The sequence below is a fragment of the Onychomys torridus genome, chromosome 23 (assembly GCF_903995425.1).
Source record: "Onychomys torridus chromosome 23, mOncTor1.1, whole genome shotgun sequence".
Taxonomy (NCBI): Eukaryota; Metazoa; Chordata; class Mammalia; order Rodentia; family Cricetidae; genus Onychomys; species Onychomys torridus.
Window position 1 is genome coordinate 39,022,330 of NC_050465.1, and position 27,734 is coordinate 39,050,063.

Sequence of the window (27,734 nt, forward strand, 5' to 3'; positions counted from 1 at the left end):
ACATTCCCCCAAAATGGGATATGGGTGTCTATTATCATTCAAGGGGGGTTGGTTACAAGTTGTTATTGATAGTAGCCATGAAAAAAATAAAGAAAGGAGTTAATATAATATAGAAATGATGAGATAAAAGGTAGATTGTTGAATCTACTTTAATCAAAAAATAACTATTAATCTAAAAATATTTTACATTGGTATGTATTTTAGTTTTTTGATATAAATTTAAAGTTATTTATGTTATACTGTATGTATATTTCTATTCTTGTTTGGGGTATTGTGATATGCAGCTCACTTAAAATATAATGTAAAATTAAAAATACTTTAATAGTAATCTATAATAGTCAAACTTATAGTCATGTTAGGTATGTTTTCAAGGGTATACATAGATATATTTAGATAGATAGATGGTCATCAAACACTTCAAAGACTTACAGAATATGGCATTTAAAACGTTTAATAACCTAGGGCTTTTCATGACAGTGAGACATGTCTGATTCTGACAGCACCAATTTACTTCAGAGAAGATGATGGGCATTGAAGAAACTCCATATGAAGTTTGCTTTCTTTGTGGCAAAAGCTAGCCACTGGACAAAGAAACTGCCCTTGCCTCAGTTGCTGGCAATATTCTGTCCAAACTGGACTAGCAGGACTCAAAAAAGGCAACTGCCAAACTTTGTCAAGGTAAGTCCTTCAAAATTCCCTCCTTCACCGAAAAGGTTGTCAGATATACTAGGCCTGTAGGTCAAGGTTGAATGCCCCAATGTTTCAGAAGAACTTTGTATGACTGTCCAGGCAGCCAGATGTCTCTCTTGTTAGATAGTATTATATCCTTCTGCAGTCTTTGTTGGAATCAAAGACTAAATAATTAGACTTAAAGTTTTCCTCAGTTAGGCTAGGAAGCGAATTAGGTAAAAAATTTTAGACTCACCAAGATATGATAGATAATTGAGTATTTTCTCTAAATTTGCCAAATATAAATCAGCTGGGTATTGTAACTTTAATTTTTCTAAATAACTGTTTTTGTTGTATATAATTTTTTGTATACAATGACTATGTTAAAATTAAAACCTTCCTTCTCAATTAGATAAAGGGGGGAAATGCTGTGGAATAATCCTTTTGAATACTGTAAAGATTTGTCACTCAAATTGGTTTAATAAAAAGCTGACTGGCCAATAGCCAGGCAGGAAATACAGGTGGGACAATCAAACTAAGGATGATGGGAAAAAGAAGAGCAGAGTCAGAAGAGTTGCCAGCCAGATGGAGAGGAAGCAAGACATGCTGGAGAGGTAAATGCCACAAGCCTCATGGCAGCACATAAAATAATAGAAATGGGTTAATTTAAGTGGTAAGAGCTAGTTTATTATTAAATTATTATAATATTTAATAATTATAAATTATTAAAGCCTGAGCTATCAGCCAATCATTTATAATTAATAAGACTCTCTGAATGGTTATTTGAGAGTAGGCTCTCAGGACAAAAAAGCTCCACTTACACCCTAGACTTGGTCAACTGTGAGTCTGTCACTCTAAGCTACTGAAAAATGTTGTCCTGTAATCAGAAACTTATAGAGAGGAGAGACAGACAGGGGAAGTGACCCTAGGAAGTGGTGAGACACTTTGGGCCACCTTTCTCCTTTGGATCTCAAGGGTCCTCCAAGCATTCTCCCGTGAGCTTGCTACTCGAGGTAGTACTGTTATGGTTGAAACATGATGTGCGTGTGTCCCTCAATGGTGTGTGCACTGGAGGTCTGGTCTCCACTGTAGCAGAGATGAGCCAGTGGAAGCTGTGTGGGGCCTTGTGGATAGTAACCAGGTTGCGAGCATCACCCTCTGAGGGATTAAGCAAGTCGTGTGGAATTGGATTCATTCCTGTGAGAATGGATTAAAGGGTTCCTCAGAGGGCTTGGCTGTTGGTGGTGGCACTGTTGGGCAGTGTTGGAAACCTCAAGAGGTAGGACTTATTGAAGGAAGTGGATCAGTGGGGTGTGTCCTTCAAAGGTACAATGGACATAATCCTCTTCTTCCTTTACTCCCTTTTCTTTCTTTCTTTCCTCTTCTTCTTCCTCCCCTCTCTTTTTTTTTTCCCTGAGCCCAAATCAACCTCTCTTCCTCTAAGCTGGTTATCTCAGGCATTTTGTCACAGATGTGGAATGCTGACACAGGTCGGTATTTAAAGGGGAGCTTGGTCTCCTGTCAGTCCCTGTTTTTTGTTTTTTTGTTTTGTTTTGTTTTGTTTTTTTTTCATACTATGTCTCTTCCTCTTGTTCACTCTCTAGCCATGATGCCATTCACCATGTTGTGATATAACCAGAAGGTCCTCATCAGAGTAACCACAACCAGATAGGATTGCCTAAATCTGGGACTTGCAGCCTACAGATGTAATAGAAGTAAATCTCTTCTCTGTATGAAGTATCTTGTTGGGGAATATTATTTTAAGATGTGTTACTTTTGTTTATGTTGCATTTGTTTAACTCTGTGAAGCTGTGTTACGGTGCCTGTGTAAAACACCCAGTGGTCTAATAAAGAGCTGAATGGGCAATAGTGAGGCAGCAGAAAGGATAGGCAGGGCTGGCAGGAAGAGAGAATATATAGAAGGAGAAATCTGGGAGGAGGGAGAAGGAAAGAGATGGAGGAGTGAAAAGGAAGGAGGAGCCAGAGATGGAGGAGGACTCGAGGACCAGCCACCCAGCCACCCAGCCACCCAGCCACCCAGCTACACAGCAAGCCACAGTGTAAGTGTAAGATTTACAGAAGCAAGAGAATGGGAAAAGCCAGAAGCAGATAGACAAAATAATTTAAGTAAAAGAAAGCTGGCAAGAAACTAAGCCAAGTTAAGATCGGATATTGATTTATTTGGGAGCTGGGTGGCAGGCCTCCAAAAGAGAAAAAGCAACAAACAATAGTACCCACCTTCTGGTATTTCTTATAACAACAAAAAAGAGCAAAGAAATAATAATGATGATGATAACAATAATGATAATAAATAATAATAATAAATAATGCCAAATATTTGGTTTATCTTGCACGAAAGTAAGTTCTAAGGAACAGGCTTGCTTTAGAGTTTCTGTTACAGTAGATGAAAATTTCAAAACTGGAAGAGAATTTATGATGAAAATAAATTAAAACCAATGAAAAATATTGTGTTTAAGGGAACTGTCAATATGCTCCAGCAGACTGGTGGCCAATTTATCCACTCTCATAATTTTTAATAAACGTTGCATGCTGAGGAGTTTATTTCAGGTCTGTTGTTAAGAGGCAACGGTAAAACCAGAAGCAGCTTCTGAAAATGTGAAGAGTTTGGAGAACCAAGCTGGAAACAAGACATTCTTCCTTGAAGATTTTTATCACTTTAATTATTACTTTTGCAAAAGTTCTTTATTCAAGCTCTCGAGGCTTAAACACCATTTCATTTCTATTATTTACATGAATGATTTGCTAGTAATTTGCTTCCTAAGTAATTAAAACTTAACTTCTGTTCCTCCCATGTTTAACCATATAAGTGTTTAAATTCTTGAATCCAATTAGTGAACTTCACTATATTTAGTAACTAAATCGGTAAATACAATTTGGGTCCTATCATATAAGATTTATCATTGTCCTCTCATCAGGACAATCTGGCATCTCTCAGCCTCCTTAGTTTTCACCTTCTATCACAACAGAGATAAAAATGTAACATTTGGACATAGTGGGTGCACATACTAACTACATACCCATAGAAATCCATTTGTACTAGAATAATGCACTTTACTGCAATAAAACAATAATTTTAGAATTGAAATTTGGCTCCAAAAATACTAAAAACTAAGCTCTTTAGGAATGATGTAATATTATCAATGAGAAATTTAATCAACTGAACTGGAAAAAATGATACGATAATGTGTTCATCACATAAAATGAATTCCTTGTGAACATTCTTACAGTGAGCGAGGGATACTAAAGGTAGCCACCACTGTGTTATCTGGAACTGATTATTTTTGCCAGGCCTAGACCCTTCTACCTTTCAACCCCAGTAAACTAGCTCGCATACATACTTTCAATATCCTGAGCTCTACAACAGTGGTATGTCTTCTATCTGTTTTAAGACCCTCTGATACCTCCCACGGTCTCATTTCACCATCATCACTTATTGAAGAGGGAAATGGAAACCCAGATTCCGAGGTGAACATGTGCTCTGGGTGCAGCAGTGTAGGGCAGGGTCTGGGGTTTTGAGCTTCAGGAAGCCCCAGGTGTTGGCGGAGTCCTTTGCCGCTCAACCAGCTCATCAGTTTCAAATGTAAACCCCTCGTTCCTTAGGAGAAAATTATCAACATACAGAATATTAAATGCTCGTGGTGGAGACACCCAAGGACCACACATGCTTACTGCTGTCATGGAAACTCTATGCCCTGGCTTTCTGGCACCTGAAAACCCTTGACCTGTTTCCACATACTTTGTCCTTCCTGCAGAAAAGTGAGTGGCATGTTGGTGAGGTGGGGTGACTGATGCGCGCCTCTGTCCTTCCTCATTGGAATTGGCTTGCCTAAAGAGGACAAGAAGCCCGCTCAAATTTCAACACTTACTTACTTTTCAACAGTGTCCTGAAGCGATAGCAAATTTCTCATCCAAAATATATTTAAAACTCATTGCTTTAAACTAAGGATCAGTAACTGCCAGGTTTCAGTTGATCCTTTGGTCGATTACAAGTTGGCTCACTTGAACTCTAACTTTAAATACAGTAAGAGTGTCTTACCGATTAAGTCCTGCCCATGAAATGGAACCCATACTGTAGACTGTTAATGAGGCCACAACCTGTGGCTAAGTGAGTCATGGCACCAGGGGAAAACACACTACTATTATTCTGCTAGGTGGACTTAGCAATAAAATGACTCCTAATGATTTATTGCCAGGGCCATCGATCAGTATACTGCTCAACCTTCATCGGAGAAGCTTCTTGCATTCTTGCAGTAGATGGTAATTAATACAGAGACCACAACTGGTTACCATGCAGAGAATAAGAGACTCCAGACTCTAGTGTTCAACCCTGAATGGGAGCATTCTCTCTCTTCTCTCTCTCTCTCTCTCTCTCTCTCTCTCTCTCTCTCTCTCTCTCTCTCTCTCTCTCACACACACACACACACACACACACACACACACACACACCGCTAAGGATATGTGTGGAAGAGGGGGCAGATGAAGTTCCAGCATGTATAAGGGGAGGTGAGCACCAAGTCACAACCCCTCAAGTGGAGATGCTATTGGCATCTGATTGCTGCTTGGAGAGGGAGAGTTGGTTTTCTTCAGTGTGTGACAAACTGGTATCCAGATTACACTCCAGGGCAGGCCTCACAACTGGAAGTAGTCAAGCAATATGAACTGGACTTGATGGGTTACAAAGAAAAAACTTGCCCATGTAAGTTTACAGGAACCAGAAAAAGCTCTGAAATGTTGCCTGGCCTAATACATTCATTATTATAGTATTGCTATAAAAAAAACAAAAAACTGATAATGTGGCTCTTTAAAGTTTCCAACACTGGATGTGATTTCTAACTTGCAGGATGTCTCAAATTTCATGTACAATACACAGACTAAAATATGCCAAAGAGGCTTTCTCTAACATTCTCTGACATTCCCCAAAGCTCAAAGACACACAAAAGCTGATAAAGTGAATTTACATAGGAAACAGGAAGTTTTCAGTCCAGTTATTTCCAAGCTGAGTCAGTTTCCAACACAAAGCCTGGGGTAATGTAGAAATTCACAGTATACGTGATGGATGGTCCAGAAAAAAAAAAGAGCATTGCGCTGGGTGTAATGTATAATTTTGCTTTTTAAATTAATAGCAGCCATCCAAATGATAATGTTAAACTTATATGCTCAGATATATTTGCATATTTGGTAATCAGCAGAATTCAAAATATTCATGTATTCAAAAATCAGTATATTAAAAATAAAAATGGTCAGAATAAGTGAACTGATGCTGTTTCTGTGCAGGGTGGTTTTACTCAGGGCACAAAAGAGCGCTCTGGTTTTTTATACCCTCCCAACATTTCTGAGCTTTGTAACCTCCCTGATCCTGTTACCATTCTGTTTGTAAAAACATAACAATGTTCAAGCAACAAGACTGAGATTCAAGCACCCTTGACTCTCACGTGATATGAATAAACACAAGGTTCAGATACAAACCTTGAATAGCAATGTTATCTTTTCTATGTATCTTATTTTAAACCTGTGACTTGGCTTACAGAAAAAAGTGTAATTTCTAATGGACCATCTTCGTTTTGTGCTTTAGGGTTAGTATGCTCTTAGTATTACCACTGTTTTCTAAATTCTGGAAAATGTGGGTAATAAAAGCTTACCAATTGCCCCCTTGCTATAGCGGTTTGGACTTCTGCTGTCCAGAAGGTTTGAGATACGCAGAGAACAGTCTGTCCAGGCCAGTCTCTTACCCAATTAATTCGTTCGTTTTTTGTATAGGCAGCAATTGCATCTCCAATCACCTAATTTAAGGAAAAAGGTAAAAATGAACATTCTAAGAACAAGATACCCATTGAGGAGCTAAATTATTAAACTAAATTGACTCAACCACTTAACATTTTGCAACATCTTTATCCAGTTGATGGACTTACATAAAACATGTGAGTAAATTAATGTGTACCTACATACAAGCTAATTCATATGAGCAGGCATATTACATATTACTTTGTTGAGTATTTTCAATTTGTACAAACCATATTTTTCAAATTAGTATTTGATTACTTTTAGCCAAAGATATCATAGATACATTTGGATTGGACACATTTGTACAATTTTGGTACAAAGTATAAATTCAAGTTTTTGTTTTGGTTTTGGTTTTGGTTTTTCGAGACAGGGTTTCTTTGTGTAGCTTTGCGCCTTTCCTGGAACTCATTCTATAGACCAGGCTGGCCTCGAACTCACAAAGATCCACCTGCCTCTGCCTCCCGAGTGCTGGGATTAAAGGCGTGCGCCACCACCAACCTGCTCAAGTAATTTTAAAATGAGAGCCACTAAGGTTGTGGCACATGACTTTTGTTCTGTTAAATCAGTTCTCCATGCAATCTCCTGTGTGTGTACACACAAACAGGCTGCACTGTCCCCTAACTGCCTGCCACCTGCATTCCAGACCTTAATCCCTTCTCTGGACATAGGCATGATGGTACACAAGGCAAGGGGACATATAGGACAGATGGACGACAGTTCTTTTATAGAAAAGTGAAGGCTACAAAGTTACAAAGTCTAACTTATGTTCTTTGTTACACATTTTCAGTGGGCTGATACATCTACTTTTTCTACAAGATGTCAATGAGAAACACTCTCCTCTGTCATATAAACCAACCAATGGGTAGTGACATTGACTTTGGGCGTTTAAATTTCAGAAGGGACTGTCAAAATTAGAGTTTCCAGAGAAATATATAACAACTTAAAACTTTTTAGACTTCTGGTTTAGCTGGGTATTTATAGAACAGTGCCAATGGCAAGAGGTAACTGCCAATGATAACAACATTATTTTTCATTACAGAGTTTCTCTGTATAGCCTTGGCTGTCCTGGAACTTGCTCTGTAGACCAGGCTGGCCTCCAACTAAACCACAGGCTGTATGGATGAAAGCGAACAACTAAAGAATGGGAGAAATGCTGGGCGGTGGTGGCGCACGCCTGTAATCCCAGCACTCGGGAGGCAGAGCCAGGCAGATCTCTGTGAGCTTGAGGCCAGCCTGGTCTACAAAGCGAGTTCCAGGACAGGCACCAAAACTACACAGAGAAACCCTGTCTCAAATAAAAAAAATTAAAAATAAAAAATAAATAAATAAAAGAATGGAAGAAACAATGAAGACAACAAGCACTTCACACACGGGACCCAAGCCTAACCTAACCTGAAAGCCTCCTCCCCAGAGACTAGCCCTCATGGCACCAGGTGTTGCCACGCAAGCTTCCGAAGGAGGGAAGCAACCAACAGCCCTACCCAGCTATGAGGCCTGTAAGCCACATCAATGACCAGCAGCGCAAGATCTCCCTAAGGGTGCAGTAGTGGCATGCACGCATCAATAGTAACCAACAACTCTAACTCTCAGCATGAAAGAAATCATTCCCGGTACTGAAAACCTAACGAGCTACCTGGGACTAGCTCTTGGAGGAGACTATGCAACTGTGACTTTACTAAACCCCTAACTATATTCTAAATATTTAGCCTTTTACTCACAGGTAAGTATTAACTGCAGCTCTCACCCCTCAGCAAGGTGCTTCTCTTGTCAACAAATGGAGATTAAAAAACCCATAAGTGATCAAAATTAAGAGTTGAGGAGCCCAGTCCCAACTAATATATCTACCACTCGACTTCTGCATTTATGGTTCCGCGATCATTGTGGAAGAGGTGGTAGAAAGAATGTAAGAGCCAGGAGAACAGATAGTTTGCTGTGAGATTGTGGCTCCTAGACATGAGGTCTCACCAACAGGGCTGCCTAAACATAACCTGAACAAGAATAACACCATTAGACATACTAATGTGTGAGGGAGAAAAAGCCTCTACCCTACATGAAGAACTACAGACAACAGATCCATGCACCAAGCCCCCGCATTCCCATAACCCATGTATAAAATAATCATTCAGATGCTTATATTACTTATAAACTGTATGGCCATGGCAGGCTTCTTGTTATCTACTTTTTCTATCTTAAATTAACCCATTTCTATTAATCTATACTTTGCCATGTGACTCATGGCTTACCATTACCTTACATCCTTCTTGCCATGGCGGCGGCTGTCGGTGTCTCTCCTCCCCAGCCTTCTACCTTGTAATTCTTGTTTTGTTATATGTAATTTTACTATGTAAAAGTTAAAACCTTCCTTAAAAAAAAGAAAAGAAAAGAAAAGAGGAAATGATGTGGATATCGCTCTGTGTAAATAAAATTCTGATTGGCCAGTGGCCAGGCAGGAAGTATAGGAGGGACAAGAGAGAAGAGAATTCTGGGAAGTGGAAGGCTGGGAGAGAGACACTGCCAGCTGCTGCCATGAGAAGCAACATGTAAAGACACTGGTAAGCCATAAGCCATGTGGCAAAGTATAGATTAATAAAAATGGGTTAATTTAAGATAGAAGAAGTAGATAACAAGAAGCCTGCCACGGCCATACAGTTTGTAAACAATGTAAGACTCTGTGTGCTTTCTTGGTTGGGTCTGAGCGACTGTGGGACTGGCAGGTGAGAGAGATTTGTCCTGACTGGGCCAGGCAGGAAAATTCTTACTACAGTCTTCTCCAGAGAGAAGTATATTAATTGGTTATCCAAGGCCAAATGATCATCCCTGAAAGCATACATATGAGTAACATCAAACAGACTGAGCAGATTGTATTTACGTATTTAAGCACACACACACACACACACACACACACACATACACACACACACACACACACACACACTCACACACAACCATCACTACCACCAACAACAACAACAATTAAAGAAGATTAAATATTAGAAAAATTAAAGAAAAAAGGTATTGAATTGTGTTGCACGATATTTGATCACACTGTGAACCCCAAGACTGCATTTATTTACTGGAAAAAAACCTGTTTCTAGCTGTGGTATGGCTCAGCCCTAGCACATACCTTTAACCCAAGAGCTTTCTGCTTGAATACTGTAAATTAATAAACTGAAGTCAACCATAGATTAAGAGGTACAGCAAGCAACCAGCTGACAGGAAAAATCATAGAGAGTTGAGGGAGTCAGGAGGATGGATAGAGATACAGGAAGTAGGAGGGAGGGACATTCAGTTAGAGTAGTTTTGTTTGAGCTTGTGTAGGAGGAAGCTCTCTTTCTGGGACATTGGCAGAGGAGAAACGTCAGCTGGGTGCTTTCTCTGCCTCTCTGAGCTAGCAGCCTTTCACTTCAGCATCTGGCTCCCAAGTCTTGATTTAGTGAAAAACAACAGAATTTGAAGAGAGCAAGGTGGATATGGGGTGTGTGTGTGTGTGTGTGTAAATGGGAGAGCATGGAGGGAGAAAGAAAAAAGGAAAATTATAACCTCAAAACTTTTAAAAATTATTAAAAACAAAACAGTGAAAGGGAAAAGGGTAGGAAAACACAGCAGAGAAGATTAAGATGCAGTACATCCAGAAGGACACTGTAGGGACCAAGAAAAAGGGACTGAAATTGAAGTTATACAAATGGATTCTGCATAGTTTGATGAAGAGAAACACAGTATGTAAAGTTTCTACAGTACTCAGGATAGCCTATACTGTACTCACCCTCTCAAGCATGCAAATACAGATAATATACATATCTCCTATTTGTAGTGTCTATATCACATTTGCTAATGTATTTTACTAATAAAAATTTAGATGTGAACATTTTGGAAAGATGCCCACTTCTACACAATTTCTTGTCACCATATTTTAATGCTGAAGCAACAACTGTGTGATTTCCTCTAAACATTCTGCCAACATGAATTAAATGGGAAGCTGAATAGTAATGGACACACCTACAACACCCATTGTCTCCACATATCATGTCATCAAACAAGCCATGTAACCTAACACTGCTAATCAGTGGTCACCCGAATTCAGCTAACATTGCTAACAGCAATATAAGCAACCGTGTTGTTTGTCAATATTTATCAATACTGACCAAGTAAAACTTATCCTCTCTGGCCTGGTGTTCATACAGATTGGTTATCACAGGAAACTAAACGACTCAGTCAATGAAACCAGTCATATGCAAAGGGACATTCACTGGGCTGTGACTCAGAAAAAGGATGAAATGGGAAGGATCTAAGTCTAAATGATTTTATGAACATTTGCCAAGTTTATTTAGGGTTATAACATCATCACACACAGTGACATCAGACACCTCGATTTGAATCAATGTCTCCAACAGTGCAATGAATAGAGGAAGTGAATGGGGTACCACCACTCTTCCATGTTGTGACAGACTGTATTCTTTCAAACTGTGAGCTCGAAACAAAACCAAACTAAACAAAAAAAAAAACTTTCCTTAAACAGTTTTTGTCAAATATTCTGTCATAGCAACAATTAACTAATAAACTATCAACTAGACTTCGAATAGTCATTTATGCCCCAGTTCCTACCTACAAGTCCACTTACCAATGGCATATTTGCAGCAACATAAATAGTCCATCATTTTTTTCTAAAAATAGTAACTGCAGCCCATTACCTTGTGAATGGACTTAATCATAACTCTCTCCAGCTCGACCAGCCACTTCTCCACTTGACCCCTGGCTTTGGCTGTTGAAATGGTGTCTACAAGTTCCACAACTTCTCCTTCACTGCTCTTCATATGGGTGATGTCTAAAGTCTCTGTAAATTCGACCTTTGCAATTCCTTCAAAGCATTTCTTCAGGTGAGGCTGCACTCTGTGGGGAAAAAGTGAAACAGCTGATCAGAGTAATATAGTTCCTAACACGTCAGGGTTCTTTGTATGCTAATCTTCACTTAAAATCTATACATGTGTGCCAAGTAATAGGTATGTGTTTGTCTCCAATAAAATGAGTTGAAAGCCGCTAAACGTAGCAGAATAGACCAGCCGGTGTCCGCTACGGCACTCTAGACAGTCTGCAAGCACTGTAAGCCAGTCTTCCAACGCACACAGCCATTCCAAGTGGACGATTCTGACAATCACAGACTAGGTTAGTGGCTCAACAGGCCTGGCATGGCCGCCATCTTTCCAGCCACTATGACGCAGACTGTAACTAACACCTCAGTGGCACATTTCCGGCTGCACTCATCTTTAAATGGGCAAAACGAAGCAGTGAGTAAGATTCCGATGGAAATGCGAGCCCCAACTATCTTATTCATTTACACTCTGTGACTCTGTCTGTGCAGGCACAAGACATACAATAAACAAAATTGGTTGATAAGAACATGGATTCTCTGCTGCTTTAGATCAGAGTCTTTCCTAAGGACTGAGAAATGTTCGATTAGAAACGAAAACAGAAACATAGTGGAGACTTTGCGTTCCACTCGAGGGGGAGAAGCACTAGGTAAGTCTATTATAGACCATGTCTGTGATAACAAATATGCAAAGGGAAATGAGCCACAGACACACCTCTGGGAAGAGCAATCAGAGATGCTGGGTGTCAGAGGCATGGCAATTTAAATGCAGGGGATGTGAAAGACCTCCCTGAGTGGTCAATGTTGGTGCAGTTGTCCATAAGGACCTCCAAGAGACCGACGAAGAAGCTGTATGGACAGTCTTCTAAGCAGAGGGAATGGTACATAGGGAAGAGGTTCCCATTCACATTTCAAGGGGGCCGGCGGAGAGCTCAGAGGAAGAAGGAACAGGGAAGCCAACTGTCGCTCCTCTCCAGCATTCCCTCAATAGCTACAACTGTTAGAATGTGCTCATTATAAAGCTAAAAAATAACACCCATCTAAAATGCTAGGTATAACCGTCATTCCTCATCATGTTAGAGTTGAGATTGGCCCGTCTCTGAGACCAGAGCAAGCCGTAAAGCACCACGATAACAGGCTTTGATCGATGTAATTTGAATGTGGGTGAAAAGATCAGTGTGATGTGGAAGAGTGATGTGTCCTGAAAACCTTAAGAAAATATGTGATGAAATAAGAATTCCACTCCAAGGTTCATCCCATTCAGGAATACATATGCATATGTATGTTTTCGATAACCGATAACAACCTGTAATTGCCAATAATGTTTAGAATATTCTTGTAGAAAGTTGACATAAGCATAGTTACCCATAATTATTTATGTTCTCTCCTATTCCAAAATATTAAATCTGAACAGATGGATACAGCCGAGCATCCTGGCGTGGACAACACTTACCGAGTAGGATCTTTAGTCTCCGACAGTATCTCAAGGAGCTCATCGTTGGACAAGAAGAAGAACCTGGGGAAGAAGAGACGCTTCTTTTCCAAGTACTCATTCAGTCCTTTGAGAATGAGCTCCAGGAGTTCATTGGACTTTTTCAGCCTCTCCAGCATTCTCTCGATAGTCACAACCGCCAGCACATGCTTATTCTAAAAACAGAAGGTGAACAGTACTTGTCTCAGCCTTCTGTCGTTGGGATGAAAGGATGTAGCTCATCTTATACTTTCTTTGTTTTTTCATTTTCATTTTTAAAATTTTTATTATTAAGACATTTTCTATTCAATTTACATACCAACCACAGATTCCCCTGTCCTTCCTCTTTCCACTCCCCAGCCTCTTCCAACCCCCCTCTTCCCCCATTCCCACCCTCTCCAAGTCAAGGTCTCCCATGGAGAGTAGAGCCTGGAACACTCAGTTGAGGCAGGTCCAAGCCTCTCCCCGCTGCACCAAGGCTGCACAAGGTGTCACACCTGAGGCACTGGGCTCCATAAACCCTGCTCATGAACCAGTTGATGAGAGAGAGAGAGGAGGGATTCTATAAGCAAGGGACATTGAGATCATGATGGGAAAACATACAGAGGCGGCCAGCCAAACTAGTGGGAACCCATGAACTGTGGACCAATAGTTGTGGAGCCCCCATGGGACTGGACTAGGCCCTCTGGATGCACGAGACAGTTGTTTAGCATCTTATACTTTCAGGTGGCAGTCCATCATTGAGGGAAACTGAGGAAGGAACTCAACATGAAGCCGGGAAGCAGGAACTGAAGCTAAGACCAGAGAGGAGAGCTGCTTCCTGGCTTATTCCTAGTGGCTGGCTCAGGCTGCTGCTTTCTCATACAACGCAGGACCATGTGAGCGAGGGTGGCACCAACCACAGTGAGCTGGACGCCCCCACAGCAATCATCACTCAAGAAAATACTCCACAATCACAGCCACAGGCCAGTCTGATGGAGGCAGATCCTCAAGGGAGGCTCCCTCTTCCCAGCAAATCTAGTTTGTGTCAAGCTGAGTAGAAAACTACTCAAGTAGCATAATTCAAAATACTGGTTATCAATTTTATTTCTAGTTACATTATGCTTGAGACTGTAATAGAGTTTAATGATTGTAATGAGATTTTAATAGAATTTTAGTAGAATGAAGATTATGGGAACTTTTTAAGACATTTTATCTCTAAAAAATAGTCTTGAATATTCTATGCCTGCCAGATTCTTTCATGTAAAGGTCATGTTGGCTCTATCTTCAAGCCATGATGTGTTCCCAACGTCCAATGTAAGTAGAAACAGGAAGAGAGAAGGGCTAGGAAGAAGGTGTGTGTGTGTGTGTGTGTGTGTGTGAGTGAGAGAGAGAGAGAGAGAGAGAGAGAGAAAGAGAGAGAGAGAGACTGTGCTATCTGAACTCACAAGAAGGGTGGGCGTGAAGAGCATAGTATGAGACACATCTTTGGTCCTTTATTCTTGAGGAAAGACACTACAAATTGCAAGGCAGCATAATTTTTATTTTGATTATTGTTATTAACAACAGGGAACTAACACTAGCCCTGGTTTTTATAATCATAGATTTTTAAAAAATGAGTGTTTGAGTGTGGGGAAGTTTCCTGGAAAGACTTTGGAAACAGCCAGGCTGTGTCTGTCTACATTGTCCCTCTGCTTACTGGGGGGCTGAGGCAAGGTGTGCTCTCTTGAACTTTCTGGAGGCAAGACTGCTCTGCCTCTCAGGCTGGGGACCCTGACGTTTTAAGCACATTCAAGTGTCATCACTGTGGTTTGCTTCAAAGTGACACCGAGCGAATCAAGCATTTCCCAAGGAGCTCTCTGCTGCTGCTCTCAAGAATTATAACCAAAAGCTAATCTTAAGAACTCAGGCACTGGAAGAAAAAAAAATGGTTTACTGACTTCTCAAAGGAGCTGCACACTAGCCACTGGATTTATATATAAAACTATGATCTTGAGTAAAACTCGTTTCCCCTCTTTTCCTGTGTGTGTGTGTGTGTGTGTGTGTGTGTGTGTGTGTGTGTGTGTGTGTGTATGTGTGTCTATACACAAGTGTGCCTGTGTGAGGAGCACAGAGGCCAACCTCTGGTTTCATCATTGGGAGCTGCCCACACTGATTTTGAGGCTACCCACAAGCCCCAGGTTTCCATCTATCTCTGCCCCCATCTCCTGTGTGGAGCTACAGGGTACAGCACAACCTCCAACTTCCTCTGTGCAAACAAGGACGGATTTCAGGTCCCTATGCCTCTATGTCCTGAGCTGCACACCTCCAGCTTCCTCTCTGCTTTTCTAGCACGTGACTCATATTATCCAAGTCTACTCTCAGTCTTATAGTTCTAAGCTTGGTGTTCACCAGTAGCAAAAGTAGAGTTCTTTCCAAAATAAACTTAAAATGTTTAAGGGGTGGAGGCACTAAAACATAATAGAAATCTCAACCAGACTAAGCTACGAAGCTCATGAGAACACAGCAGGCATCTTTTAATATAGTAGGACAGTCTAGGAAGGTTGCTTGAAATTAAAATAAGAGGATGACACTTTAGGAGTAAACACTGAATTTTAAGATTAACTAAATTAACTTGTTTTTGAATTGTACTCAACCAAGGACTGAAAGGTAAACCAAGAATATCAGCTGTAAATTGTTTCCTGTATGAATTTCATTCTAGGACTGGAGATGGGGCTTAAGGATAAATCACTGATGTAGCATGTTCAGGGCCCTAGCTTCAATATACAACACCAGCAAAAGGAGAACTTTATTCTTTTTGTTTGTTTGTTTGTTTTCCGAGACAGGGTTTCTCTGTGTAGCTTTGGAGCCTGTCCTGGAACTCATTCTGTAGCCCAGGCTGGCCTGGAACTCACAGAGATCCATCCACCTGCCTCTGCCTTCTGAGTGCTGGGATTAAAGGCGTGCACCACCACCGCCCAGCTGAGAACTTTATTCTTTTTCAAGAATCTCAAATACATGTTTTTTGCTAATGTGTTTCAGCTTTTCTTCTTTTTGTTTGTTTCTGGCTTCAAATTGGCTCTACAGACTCCTTGAACTCCTGCTGGGCCTCGGCCTCCCATGTGCCAAGATTGCAGCCCTCTCATACTCAGGGATTTTGTCAATAATTAGATTATGGCTGAAAAGATGACATGTTTTGCTTTGCTTTGAACTATGATGATTTAACTTATAAACACAACAATTTAGTAGAAAAAATAACTTTCATTAATAGCCATTTTATCAACAAAACAAAAGTATGGAACACGGACCAGTAATCTCCAATTTTCAAAAACATTTTATGATAATTCTCACGTTTTTGTGCTTCAAATAGACATTAAACACTATCTCCCCACCTCTCTCTCTCTCTCTCTCTCTCTCTCTCTCTCTCTCTCTCTCTCTCTCTCTCTCTCTCTCTCTCTCTCTCTCTCTCACACACACACACACACACACACACACACTGACCAACTCAGACCATAATTTTTAAATGAGCAAGTCAAGCTGGGCAGACTAGATTCTTATGCTCCTAAATCTAAAATCCAAAACAGTGTTCTTTGAGCGCCACCTTCTGGAAGAAAACGTCATTCTTTTAAACAAACAAAAAAATTATTGCTAATAAAAGTGAAGATTTTTCTTTCACAAATTAACAATAACTGTTCGGTGGAAACTCAGGTAGTTTACACATCTGATGTTTGAAAGTTATGATCTTGATATTTGAAAGTAGTTTGGAATAACTGATTTTTGTTCAATAAATATAATCAGTGAACAACAACAAATCAAAAAATTCTGGGAAAAAAGACGTTCAGATAGAGCTGGTAAGTTAAACATTTCCCATCTGAAACACTTAGGAACAGACATGTTTTATATTTCAAAGCTTTTTGGGTTGTATAACATTTGCTTAGACCTTATTGGCTGAACATCTTAAATCTGAAAATCATAAATCCAAAACAAAAGCTTCAGATTTGGGGGCATTTGACATTAGATATGCTGGAGCTAGTCTAAATTCCTGAGGTCACCCTCCTCAGCCAGAGAGGGCAATAGCTCTGATTCAAATACAAACTTCCAAATGGTCCGCAAGTGTTTGCATATGGACCAAACCACAGGAAAGCCATCTTTACACACCTGGAAGATGACTCAGGAGCAGACAGACACGGGTAAGATGTCCTTGGACAGCACAAGGCCCCCAGGGAGACACTCTGCTTTCAGTCCTGCCCTCTGCTCCCGCGTGCCTGTGCGGTCGTGTATCACTTGTGTAATCTCTGTGTTTTAAAATGGGAAGAGAGGCCTTTCCCAAAGTTGGTGTGATAATCAGGTTAGAGAACAGGTTTGAAGTGTTAGTCCAATGCCCACCCCTCCCCTCCACACACGCATTTAAAACCACACTTCCCACCCATAGCAGGCAGAGAAAGCAGGGCAGAGAGAGACTGGGGAGGAGGAGAATGAGACACGTTGTCAGTTTTATTCCGTTAAAGTTGAAGAGGGCACACAAACGTGTGTCTCAGGATTATTATCGCTGTGCTGAAACCCCATGGCCAAAAGCAAATTGGGGAGGAAAGGGTTTATCTGGCTTACACTTCTCCAACACTGTTGATCATTGGAAGAAGTCAGAACAGGAGCTCAAAGGGTGTGGGGACCTGGAGGGAGGAGCTCATGCAGAGGCCATGGGGGGTGGGGGGTGGGGGATGCTGCTTACTGGCTTGGGCCCCATGGCTTGCTCAGCCTACTTTCTTACAGAACCCAGGACCACCAGCCCCCTGACGGAACCACCCACAATGGGCTGGGCCCTCCCCCATCAATCACTAATTAAGAACATGCCCTCCAGGCCTGCCTATAGCCCTGTCTTATGGAGGCGCTTTCTCAGCTGAGGCTCCCTGATCTCTGATGACTCCGGCTTGTGTTGTGTTGACATTTATGAGGCAGCACAGTGTGTACTTGGAGGTCACAGCACAACCTATGGAAGCTGGTTCCCTCCTTCCACCGTATGGATCCCAGGGATCAAACTCAGGTCATCGGGCTTTGAAGTAGGTGCCTTTACCCACTGAGCCATCTTGCTTGCTAGAAAAAATATTTATCATAAAGTAAGAAGACTGAGCCAGGCAGCGGTGGCGCACACCTTTAATCCCAGCACTGGGGAGGCAGAGCCAGGCGGATCTCTTCGAGTTCAAGGTCAGCCTGGTCTACAGAGCAAGATCCAGGACAGGCACCAAAACAACACAGAGAAACCCTGTCTGGAAAAGCAAAACAAACAAGAAGACGTTTAATCTTCTTACTGTTATTATGAACCCCTCATACAGAGCAAGCATTCAGGGACAGTTTGTTAAATGCTGCATTACACCCATAGAAAATCAGCATGGGGCCCTCCACACTGTGCCTGGATGCCGATGGTTAGTTGAGGTCTTAGATATATGAGCAAAGTGCTTTAACAGGTATTACTAGAAATTTAAAATTTGGTAGGACTTCCTTTGATCCTTTATGCTTCTCATAATTGTTGGTGTGTGTGTGTGTGTGTGTGTGTGTGTGTGTGTGTGTGTGTCTTCATAACCGCCGCCAGTCTGGATAGCCCACATTATGAGTTGATTGAGATGTCCAGACCAAGTGACCAGGTTACATGGTGGAGCCGAGTGACTGGGGTGTGCGGAGCCCGAAGCTATCATCTTGGCAAACGGAGAAAGATGTCTCATCCCTGCTGCCGGGAGCTTTATGGGAAATAGAATGTGTACATGCTCGATGGAGTTAAGCTCCAACTTCTTAGTAAGCTGGAGGAATTACCTTCCTCAGCTGAAATCCCTGGACCACAGAAACCCGGTAAGGACCTCGTCAAAGCTGGGGCACTCAGAGAAGTAGGCGGCACAGAACCGCCAGGCTCTTCAGACTCCAAGGCTCTGGCTCGGCCAGGAACGGGAAAGCTTGAAGGGCCAGAACGTTTCCGGGACTGAGATAGATCGCAGGGACCACTTAATCTAGAATTGGATTTTCAGATCTTTTTTTTTTTTTTTTCAGGATAAACTCAGAAATCTAGCAATAATTCCAGGATCAGCCCTGGTTTTTCAACAGCTCTCTCTCTCTCTCTCAAAGGCCCTGCTCTGTGTGAGCCAGTTCTCGGGGCCTGGTGATAGCTGTGGTCAAGACAAAGATACCAACCAGCCTCAGTGGACATCGAAGAGCGCAAAATAAATAGCAAAGATAATGATTGACATGCTTGCCTGCCCATCCCATTCTCCACGCCATTACTACACTGGGAAGACACTGCAGATGAAGGGTTTGTGGTGACCCTGTGCCCTGCAGCTCTGGCAGCATTTTTCCATAGCAGGCGGTCCCTTATTGCCCCCATGCCACACTTAGGTAGTTCTCACAGTATTCAAACCTTTCTCATTACCTCTGCTGCTGCGGTAATCTGGGATCACTCAGCTCTGCTGATTCTATCCTGAAGAGCAGCAAGCATGACTCACAACACAGGAAATGGCAACTTAACCGAGCCAGCTGCTCCATCCCCCACCCTAGACACAGCAATGTTGACTGGGCCAGTTAATAACCTTACAGTGGTGTCTAACTGTCTAACGGAAGTGAAGCCAACCTCTCCCACTTTAAATCAAAAGCTAGGGATGCAAGGAAGAGCCACTGGAAGCCGGGATAGGCTGCAGAGCCAAGATCCCCGGGACAAACGGTTAACGATGCTGCGAGTTCAAAGGGAAAGTTCCAGGGGGGAATTAAAAACACCACCACAGTGGCCACGTGGACAGGAAAGTGGACATCTTCATAGCTCATGTGGTCTGGACAGAAAGGGGTCCTCAGCCACAGCCTTTTCTTAAGACAAAGACAAGCTCCATGAGGAAAAGTTCAGTCTACAGAGCTTGATGGACAGTGTGTGAGCAGACACTGAGACCTGGGGGACCAGTGGAAAGACCGCTGTGATGGCGAAGCCGCAGGTCACCAGACACTCTAGCAGGGGAAAGGATGAAGGTGGCCACACCAACGGCTGAGTTGTCACTATAAGGAAAATGGGCCTTTTGTCATTTAAGACTTTCGCAGCTATCAAGAAAAACTCAGTGCCAAGACTTAAGCTACAAAGAGCAGGCTGCCTGCCTTTGTGAGAAGCTGATTCTAAGTTGAAACTGGTGCTTAGTTACCATTCAGAAAGCCTAGGACCTTTGAGGATTATACTAAATCTTCTCAGCCTGTGCTCTCTAAATGGAACAACAGAGCGCTGGTGACCGGTGCTTTTACAGCATGGATTACTCAGTATTTAAGCCCATTCTTAAGAATAATGGCTCGGAGGGAAAAACAAAAAGATTCCTTTCAGAATATTCTTTTCCTTGGTAATGCATCTGTTCATCCAAGAGGTGTACAATAAAATTAATGTGTTCATGCCTGCTACCACAACACCTATCCCAAAACCCAAGGATAGAAGGGCAATTTCTACAGGTAAGTCATTATTTTAGGACATTGTAAATGTTCTAGCTGCCACAAGGACCTCAGTTAACAAAGTGCTCAGCAGGCAAGCACGGAGTTCCGAGTTCAGTCCCCAGAACCCACATGAAGATGCTAGTCATGAGTGACAAGCACTTTTAATTCCAAACCTGAGGAGGCAGAGACAGGAGGGGATCCCTGGGGCTCAGTGGCCAGCCAGTGTTAGTGACTGAGCAATATGGGGACCTCCAAGGACAGATTCCTGTACCAAGTGCACCTTCAAAACGTCCTTTCCTTTGTTTTGATGGTGCAATCAGCATGCTCAGGAATGTACTAAATGGGCATGTTCAGGAAGAAATTGGCCCAAGACTCTGTGACTAAAACCCCCATGCTTGCTTGGTTGGGGAAGCGCACCACATCGCAAGTGAATCCCACACTCGCCTTGCCTGCTGCAGGTAATTGATCTTTCTCCCGTCTTCCATGTGTTTAGCTCTGCATGTACCGAGATTCAAACCCACTGTATTTGGTTACACAAGAGGGAGATGCTGTCTCAAAAACTAAAGTCTTTAAAGAATGACTGAGACGTTGACCTCGGACCCCTGTATGCACATGCACACTTGTGCACTCGTGTTCACGTGAACGCACACACAAACTTAAAAAATAAACATGCACACAGAGCTACCAGAGACAGTGAAAATCAGAAACCTAGAAAGGAGGGACTGTTCTCAGTGTCATTAAAAACATCTGTGACTCACGGGGAGCGGCCAAACATGAACATTAGCAGGTGCTTGGGAGACGTTTCCATCCTCCTGGATTGGTGATTTTAAATGGGTTCCAAACTTGAGTGGGGAAATATCAGATGTGATAGAGACAGCAAGAGAGCCTGAAGAGGCCACAGATTGCAACAATTTCTTGACAATGGAATGCTTTAACAGATTAGAATGAGCAAAGAAAGTGGTTTGCTGAGGGGCAGCCCGCTCCCAGCGAAGATGCTGTAACTACTAACCAAAGACAGAGGGTTTCCACCGGTGCGTAAAATTAGCTGGAAAAGTCATAGCTGGGTGTGACATGACTGACTCCAAATTTAAAGATCTACTGTGGGTAAAAAGCAAAATGCCATGCTGCCAAGCCGAGCAGCGCTGTGGTGCTGTAGAAGGGCCTCTTGTGGATGGCGACTTCCTTGTTGCTGCGTTTTAAAGAATTCCCCAAGGCACCACAGCCTACAGCAGCCACCACCCCATCAGGCAGCAGTTCCCATCAACATGGAGAGGCTCCACCAGCCAAAAAAAAAAAGATTACAGTGAGGCCAGAAATGATTACAGCAAGGCCAGAGGGCTCAAGCATTGCTTGGTAGCAAAGGACTTTTTTAAAAACACATTTCTGTCCAGATGTCTTTCTTTTATTTCCTTGTTTTTCACAAATTGCAGTGCATTCTTTCTTATTCTTTCCTATTCTCCGTTAAATTATTTTTTAAGTGAGTTTACAAAGTAATAGGTTTCACAGTGACATTTTCATACATGTAGAATATTTTTCTTTTTCTAATTCTTCTCCCTCCCTCTTCGGTGCCTCCTGCCACCTCCTGCTGGTCTCTTTCCTCTGTTCTCAGGCCACAAGGGTTTGTTATCTTATTATCTCCCCTTCCTCTCTCCTCTCAGGATCTCCTTTCTGAACACACACACACACTTCACAGACAGAAGAAAGCATAAGTGTCTGTCTTTCTAAGCTTGGCTTATTTCACTTAACACAATGATCTCCAGGTCCCAGGTTCCACCTTCCACCCCACGCCCCCTTTTTTTCCCTGAAATTGTCATGGTTTAATTTTTCTTTATGGTTGAAGAGGATTCAGTGTGTATAGACTACAGAGGTAAACATGCCTTTCAGAGGCACCAGGAAACTGAAAACATCAAACACCATGGGCCCCTCGAGGACACACATGAACTGTAAGTGGACCTGCTGAGAAGAGAAAAGGAGCCAACCGACAGGAAGGGGCAAGAGACGGTACTGAGGAATATGACCAAGCACGTTATACACGTGTGAACATCTTATAATGAAACTAATTAGTATAATTAATTGATATATGCTAATAAAACTTCTTATAGTCATGACCTGATTTATTATAATTTTTTTGGTGTGCAATAGTCTAGAACAGAGCCCAAGATAGCTCTGAGGCAAGCCTGTAGGAAGTTAGGAGACAGACACCACAAAGGGAAGCGGGTACCAAAACAAAAAGGCAATTTAATTTTAAATAAAGTGCTTAATATGTGTGTGTCTTCACGAAGGTGATCTGTGAGCTGAATTCAAGGATCAAGGTGCCGTTCTGAAGGGTTTAGAGTGAACAGTGCAGGAAAAGAGTTCTACCAACTCAACGGGCCTGAGGGAAGAATTAGTATGCCTGATAGGAGGAGGAGGGGGGGGAGGAGGGGCAGGAGGAGGAGGAGGAGGAGAAGGAGGGGGAGGGGGAGAGGAGGGGGAGGAGGAGGAGAAGGAGGGGGAGGGGGAGAGGAGGGGAAGGAGGAAGAGGAGGAGGAGGAGGAGGGGGAGGAGAAGAGAAGGAGGGGGAGGAGGGGGAGGAGAAGGAGGGGGAGAGGAGGGGAGGAGAAGGAGGAGGAGAAGGAGGAAGAGGAGGAGGAGGAAGAAGGGGGGGAGGAGGAGGAGGAGGGGGAGGAGGGGGAGGAGGAGGAGGAGGAGAAGAAGGAGGAGGGGCAGGAGGAGGAGGGGGAGGAGGAGGAGGAGGAGGAGGAGGAGAGGGAGGAGGGGAAGGGGGAGGAGGGGGAGGGGGAGGAGGCAGGGGAGGGAAGAGGAGGGGGAAGGGGGGAGGAAAAGGAAAGGAGGGAGGGGAGGAGGGAGGGAGCCAAGCAGCTGAAAGAGCAGGTAAAGGTGGAGTTACCTGTCTACAGAAGGGTAAAGGGATGGCACAGCCAGCCGGTCCCGATTTCCCACCCAGTGGAAGAACCATTGACATCTCCCCCACACGAAGCATACTTTGTCTAGTGAGACAGTCCTGCATTTCAACAACAAAGGCCCGACATTTAGAAGCTAACTTGTTCTGAGTAGCCTACTGAATTGGTAAAGGTGGTAATCCTGTTTTCATGTCTCCCAGACACACACTGTGCCGTAAGCCGTATATTTGGAGCTAAAAGGCATCCACACCCACAGACTGTCATCTTCCCTCGGCACAGCAAACGAATGAGTGTTTCTACTTATATGAGACCATCTGCTTTTTTATGAGGTCAATGCTCATAGTAGGACCTATAAATCTCATGAGTGTCAGTCAATTGCCTCATTTCCCTTGTAATGTGAGTTCCCCAGGAGAAGCAATGTTGTGTGGAAGGAGCGAAAAGGAATAAGTCAGTCGGTGTGTCAGTGAATGACAGTGCTTCAAGAAGCCAGGCAAAGCAGAAAGAAAAATCTGTCCGGTGCAGACAAATCACGGCCCCCTCCATGCTGAAGGAGAGGCAGCATGCTCACCTCATGGCTCCCTGGTTCCTGGGCGAGCTCTCAGAAACACTATGGTACATCTGCTATGGGAAACTAGGGTAGTCAGCAACATTGAAGAGTGGGCTCTGTAGTGGTTAGCCTTCACACAGGCCCTCACCTGCCACTGTGGCTTCCTCTTTCTTTGTTTAGAGTGACCTCATATGCACCTGATGGGAAGCCTCTGGGTGTGGTGACATTTTATTTGTGCTGAAATGTGATATTTTATTTGTATGTTAATCAATAAAGTTTGCCTGGAGATCAGAGGTCAAATAGCCATAAACAGAAGTCAGGCAGCGGTAGCCCACGCCCTTAATCTGATCACATGGCAGGCAGAGTCTCTGTGTAGTCAAGGATACAGCCAAGCGTGGTGACATGAGCCTTTAATCCCAGTACCAACCATAGAGACCTGGAGGTCTGTATAGACAGGCAGTGACGAGGAAGTCATGTGGCTGGGCTTAGAGCCAATTAGGAGGCAGAACAGGAAGGCAATAAAGGCGCAGGTCAGATAGGAAGAAACCCTCTCTGTGGAAGCTACTGTGTGGTGGTAAGCTAAGGCTAGTCATGGCTATTCACTATTTCTCTGATCTCTTCGGCTATTACCCCTGTAATTGGTTCTGTGTTTCTTATTTAATAAGACTGTTTAGAAATTCGTCTACATTTGGCTGCATGCTTGTCCTCTATTGATTATGAGTTCCCTTAACTGTAGCACAAATTCTAATCGGTCTTAACAATTAAAACCTGGAGATATAGGGGCAAATGCTGAAAGATTCGAGAGACAAAGGAGGAAACCACAGCCACCACCTCTTACTCACCAACTCCTCAGCCTGAAAGAGACTGAGCTCCTGTCTCCTCCCGCCTTATATTCCTCTCTCCACCCAGCCATCTCACTTTTTGTCTCCACCTCCCTAGTGCTGGGATTAAAGGCATGAGATCTCAAGTGCTGAGATCAAAGATGTGTGCCACCACTGCCTTGCTCTGTTTCTCTTTTAGACTGGATCAGTTTTGTGTAGCCCAGGGTGGCCTTGAACTCAGAGATCTATCTGCCTCTGACTCCCGAGTGCTAGGATTAAAGGTGTGTGCCACCATTGCCTGGCCTCTATGACTAACTAGTGGCTTAGCTCCACACTCTGATCTTCAGACAAGCTTTATTTGTTAGATCACAAACAAAATATATCCACATTTGACTCACAGGTTGGATAATATATTACATGATCACTGTATTTGGTAGCTCACTGTGCACACACTGGAATATACTACCTAATGTTCAGAAAATACGTCAACTAGTCAACCTGATAATTATGTATGTCCTTCTACAGTTATGCCTTTTACTAAGCATTCATTTAGAATATAAGTCTGCTCACATCATAGTCTGTTTTGTGAGCCCTCCTCCTCAAATCTTGATACCAATCCTTTCAATCTAGTTTCTTCTAAGCAGGTTTGCTAGTGACCATGCTCAATGAAAGGTCACACTTTTGACCATCTCTCTTACAGATAAGGTTTAAAAAATAAGAACACTAATAAACTCAGCTGGGCACATTGGGGGGATCCCCTTCCTACTGATCTGACAGGATGCACTTAAGTGGAATAACACTACCCACTTCTGGAAGGTACAGGCATAGATGGCATAAGTGTCTATAAGTCGATGTCCAGTCATGTCAAAGGTTCTTCTACCATTTCGTCTCACTGAAGCAGGCCATAGAGCTTGTTTGGTCCACAGGACCACTCATACCTCTTTGAGTAGCACACTGAAGGCAGAGTCTCTGATAACTGCGTCTGCATCAACACAATGGATCATACGCAAGAGATTCTGTCCCTCCAGGCAAGCACTATTACAATATATTGCTACCCATATTTTCTATAGAGCTCTGCTGAGACTTCTAGAAAGAATCAGCGGAATTGGAGGTGCTCAGTACCTCGTGTCAATCAAACACATTCACATGTCCTCCTTTCTCAGCGAGTAAACCATGAGTCCAGAAAGACTGTGCAGTTACACCCCAAATCGGCAAGTCATTGGATTAGACGCTGTAATATTTTGGAGTGTGTCAAACCACAGCTCTAAGAAAAACACTCACAGATATTCCTTGTCCTCTAAATACATCTTAAGCAGAGAATTTAAAAAACTAAATGATGTCATTTCGTTAAATCTCTGGTGCTTTAAAAAAAAAAAAATCCATTCCCTCTTAGCGCTCTTGTGTTTCAAAGTCCTGCCATACCGACCTGTTCCGGGAACCACTGTAAAGACTCGCCTATGGAACAGACAAGAACAACAGCACAGTTGCTGAACTGCACGCAGGGACTCACCAGGTACAGTACGTAGCATCAGAGACGTGTGCCAAAAGCCACCAATGGAAGTGAATTTTCAAGATGCAGCCAGTTCTCAATGTTGCCCACCCCTAAAGGATGTGGTCAGGGTAAAGTCCACGAGCAGTCAGAGCCGGGTTGAGGTCTTCACCTATCCGCATTGAGTCAACTGAGACACAGCATCTGCACTTAACAGGTCAAATGACCTTCATGGCTTCCCTGTCTATCATCAGGTCCTTCTTCCCAGAGCTGTTGGCAGCTGTCTTGGGTCATACCTGAGTCTGCCTTAGTGGTAAGCAGTCCCTAGCACTTCAGCCTTTGGTCCTAGACCAGGGCTGTGCTTGTCTGTGGACCAAGTGTGACCGAGTTTGATAGTATTGTTGGTTGTGGATATGACATGGAAGCCAGAGGCTGGTTCATCCATGGTGCTTCTACATGGAGCCAGTCCATACTTCCTGACCACAGCCTGGTGGTTATAGATGAGAATGTGGGCTTGGGGTCTTATTCCCCTAGGATGAACCCTGTAGGAATAGACTACATGTTCCACTAGTTCATCAGAACAACACACACTCAACACACATCCAACTGTGGCTCACCCTCTGGTACTCAGACAGTGACCATGCACTAGCAGCAGACTCCTGAACAACCTGGACCTGGCTGCTTCCCAGCACTGAAAAGGGAAGTGACTACTGCCTGGGAAGCAGGCGAGCTGCCCATTTCGAGGTTCTGGAATGACAGGTGCAAAGCCATGTCAGGAAGATGAAGCAAGTCTTTACTCCCCCCATGCCCAGATGACATCATACACCAACAGGCACCAAGACTCTCAAGAAACTCATTCTCCCACGACAGTCAACATGAGATTCCAGGAACTGACCAGACAGCCATTGCTGTGGGTGACCGGGGTGGTGATGGAGAGGTTTTACTAGCTGCTTTAACAAAACTCAATGAGATCCAGGAAAACACAAAAGTAATTCAGTTCTATTACAAAAGAACTTGAAAAAGAGATGAAAGCAATTTATAAAACTCAACCCCAAATCTAATTGAAAATAGAACAAGCCAAATTTAAAATGTGATTGAAGGTATCAAGAGCGGGCTAGGTCTCCCCAAAGAAACATTAGAGAAGGAAGGCTGGAGGAGAAACAAGAAGGGAATGAAGAGGAGTGAAGAAAACTTCGGGAACGGTGGGCCTGCGTTCAAAGAGCAAATACTTGGGGTACTGGTTCAAAGGGATACTTGAGAATGATAATGGAGTATAAAGTTTATTAAAGGTAAAAAAAAAAATGACAAACAGAGAAGGATACAAATATTAGGTGCAGGGAGGTTGAAATGTCCAACAGACCAAACTCGAGTGTACCCCACATTAGTGTCAAGTTCTAAAAAGGCTACAGTGAAGCTCTCCCAGGTGAGAGAGGAAAGGAAGTAGCCATAAAGAGTCCTGATGCACCAGAGATTCCCAGACACTGAGGGAGAAAACCTGCCCCCAATACTATACCCAATCCAAACTCTCCTTTTGGAAGGGAGGAGGAGATAAAACCATCCCCAGACAGAAACTGTGAGAAGAGGTATCTGCTAGGCACATCCTACAGGAAACCGGACAAAGGCAGCGCGTCAGACTTCAAGAGACATTAACACACAGTGAGTAGAAAGCATAGGAAAGTGTGCAGCTAACCAGTATGAGAAATGACAGAAAACCCAGGGGTCCCTCGCACAGAGAGAATGTAAGTTTGTACAGCCATCATAGAAAACAGT

At 43.0% G+C, this 27,734-nt stretch overlaps 1 protein-coding gene across 1 annotated transcript in view; it reads right to left on the minus strand.

Annotated features, from left to right (window-relative positions):
• Dnah7 (dynein axonemal heavy chain 7) overlaps positions 1 to 27,734 on the minus strand; it is a 253,668-nt gene that overhangs the window by 159,711 nt on the left and 66,223 nt on the right. Inside the window, 3 exon segments of the mRNA XM_036172739.1 lie at positions 6,330 to 6,470; positions 11,160 to 11,358; positions 12,789 to 12,982. Coding sequence (XP_036028632.1) covers positions 6,330 to 6,470; positions 11,160 to 11,358; positions 12,789 to 12,982 — 534 coding nt within the window.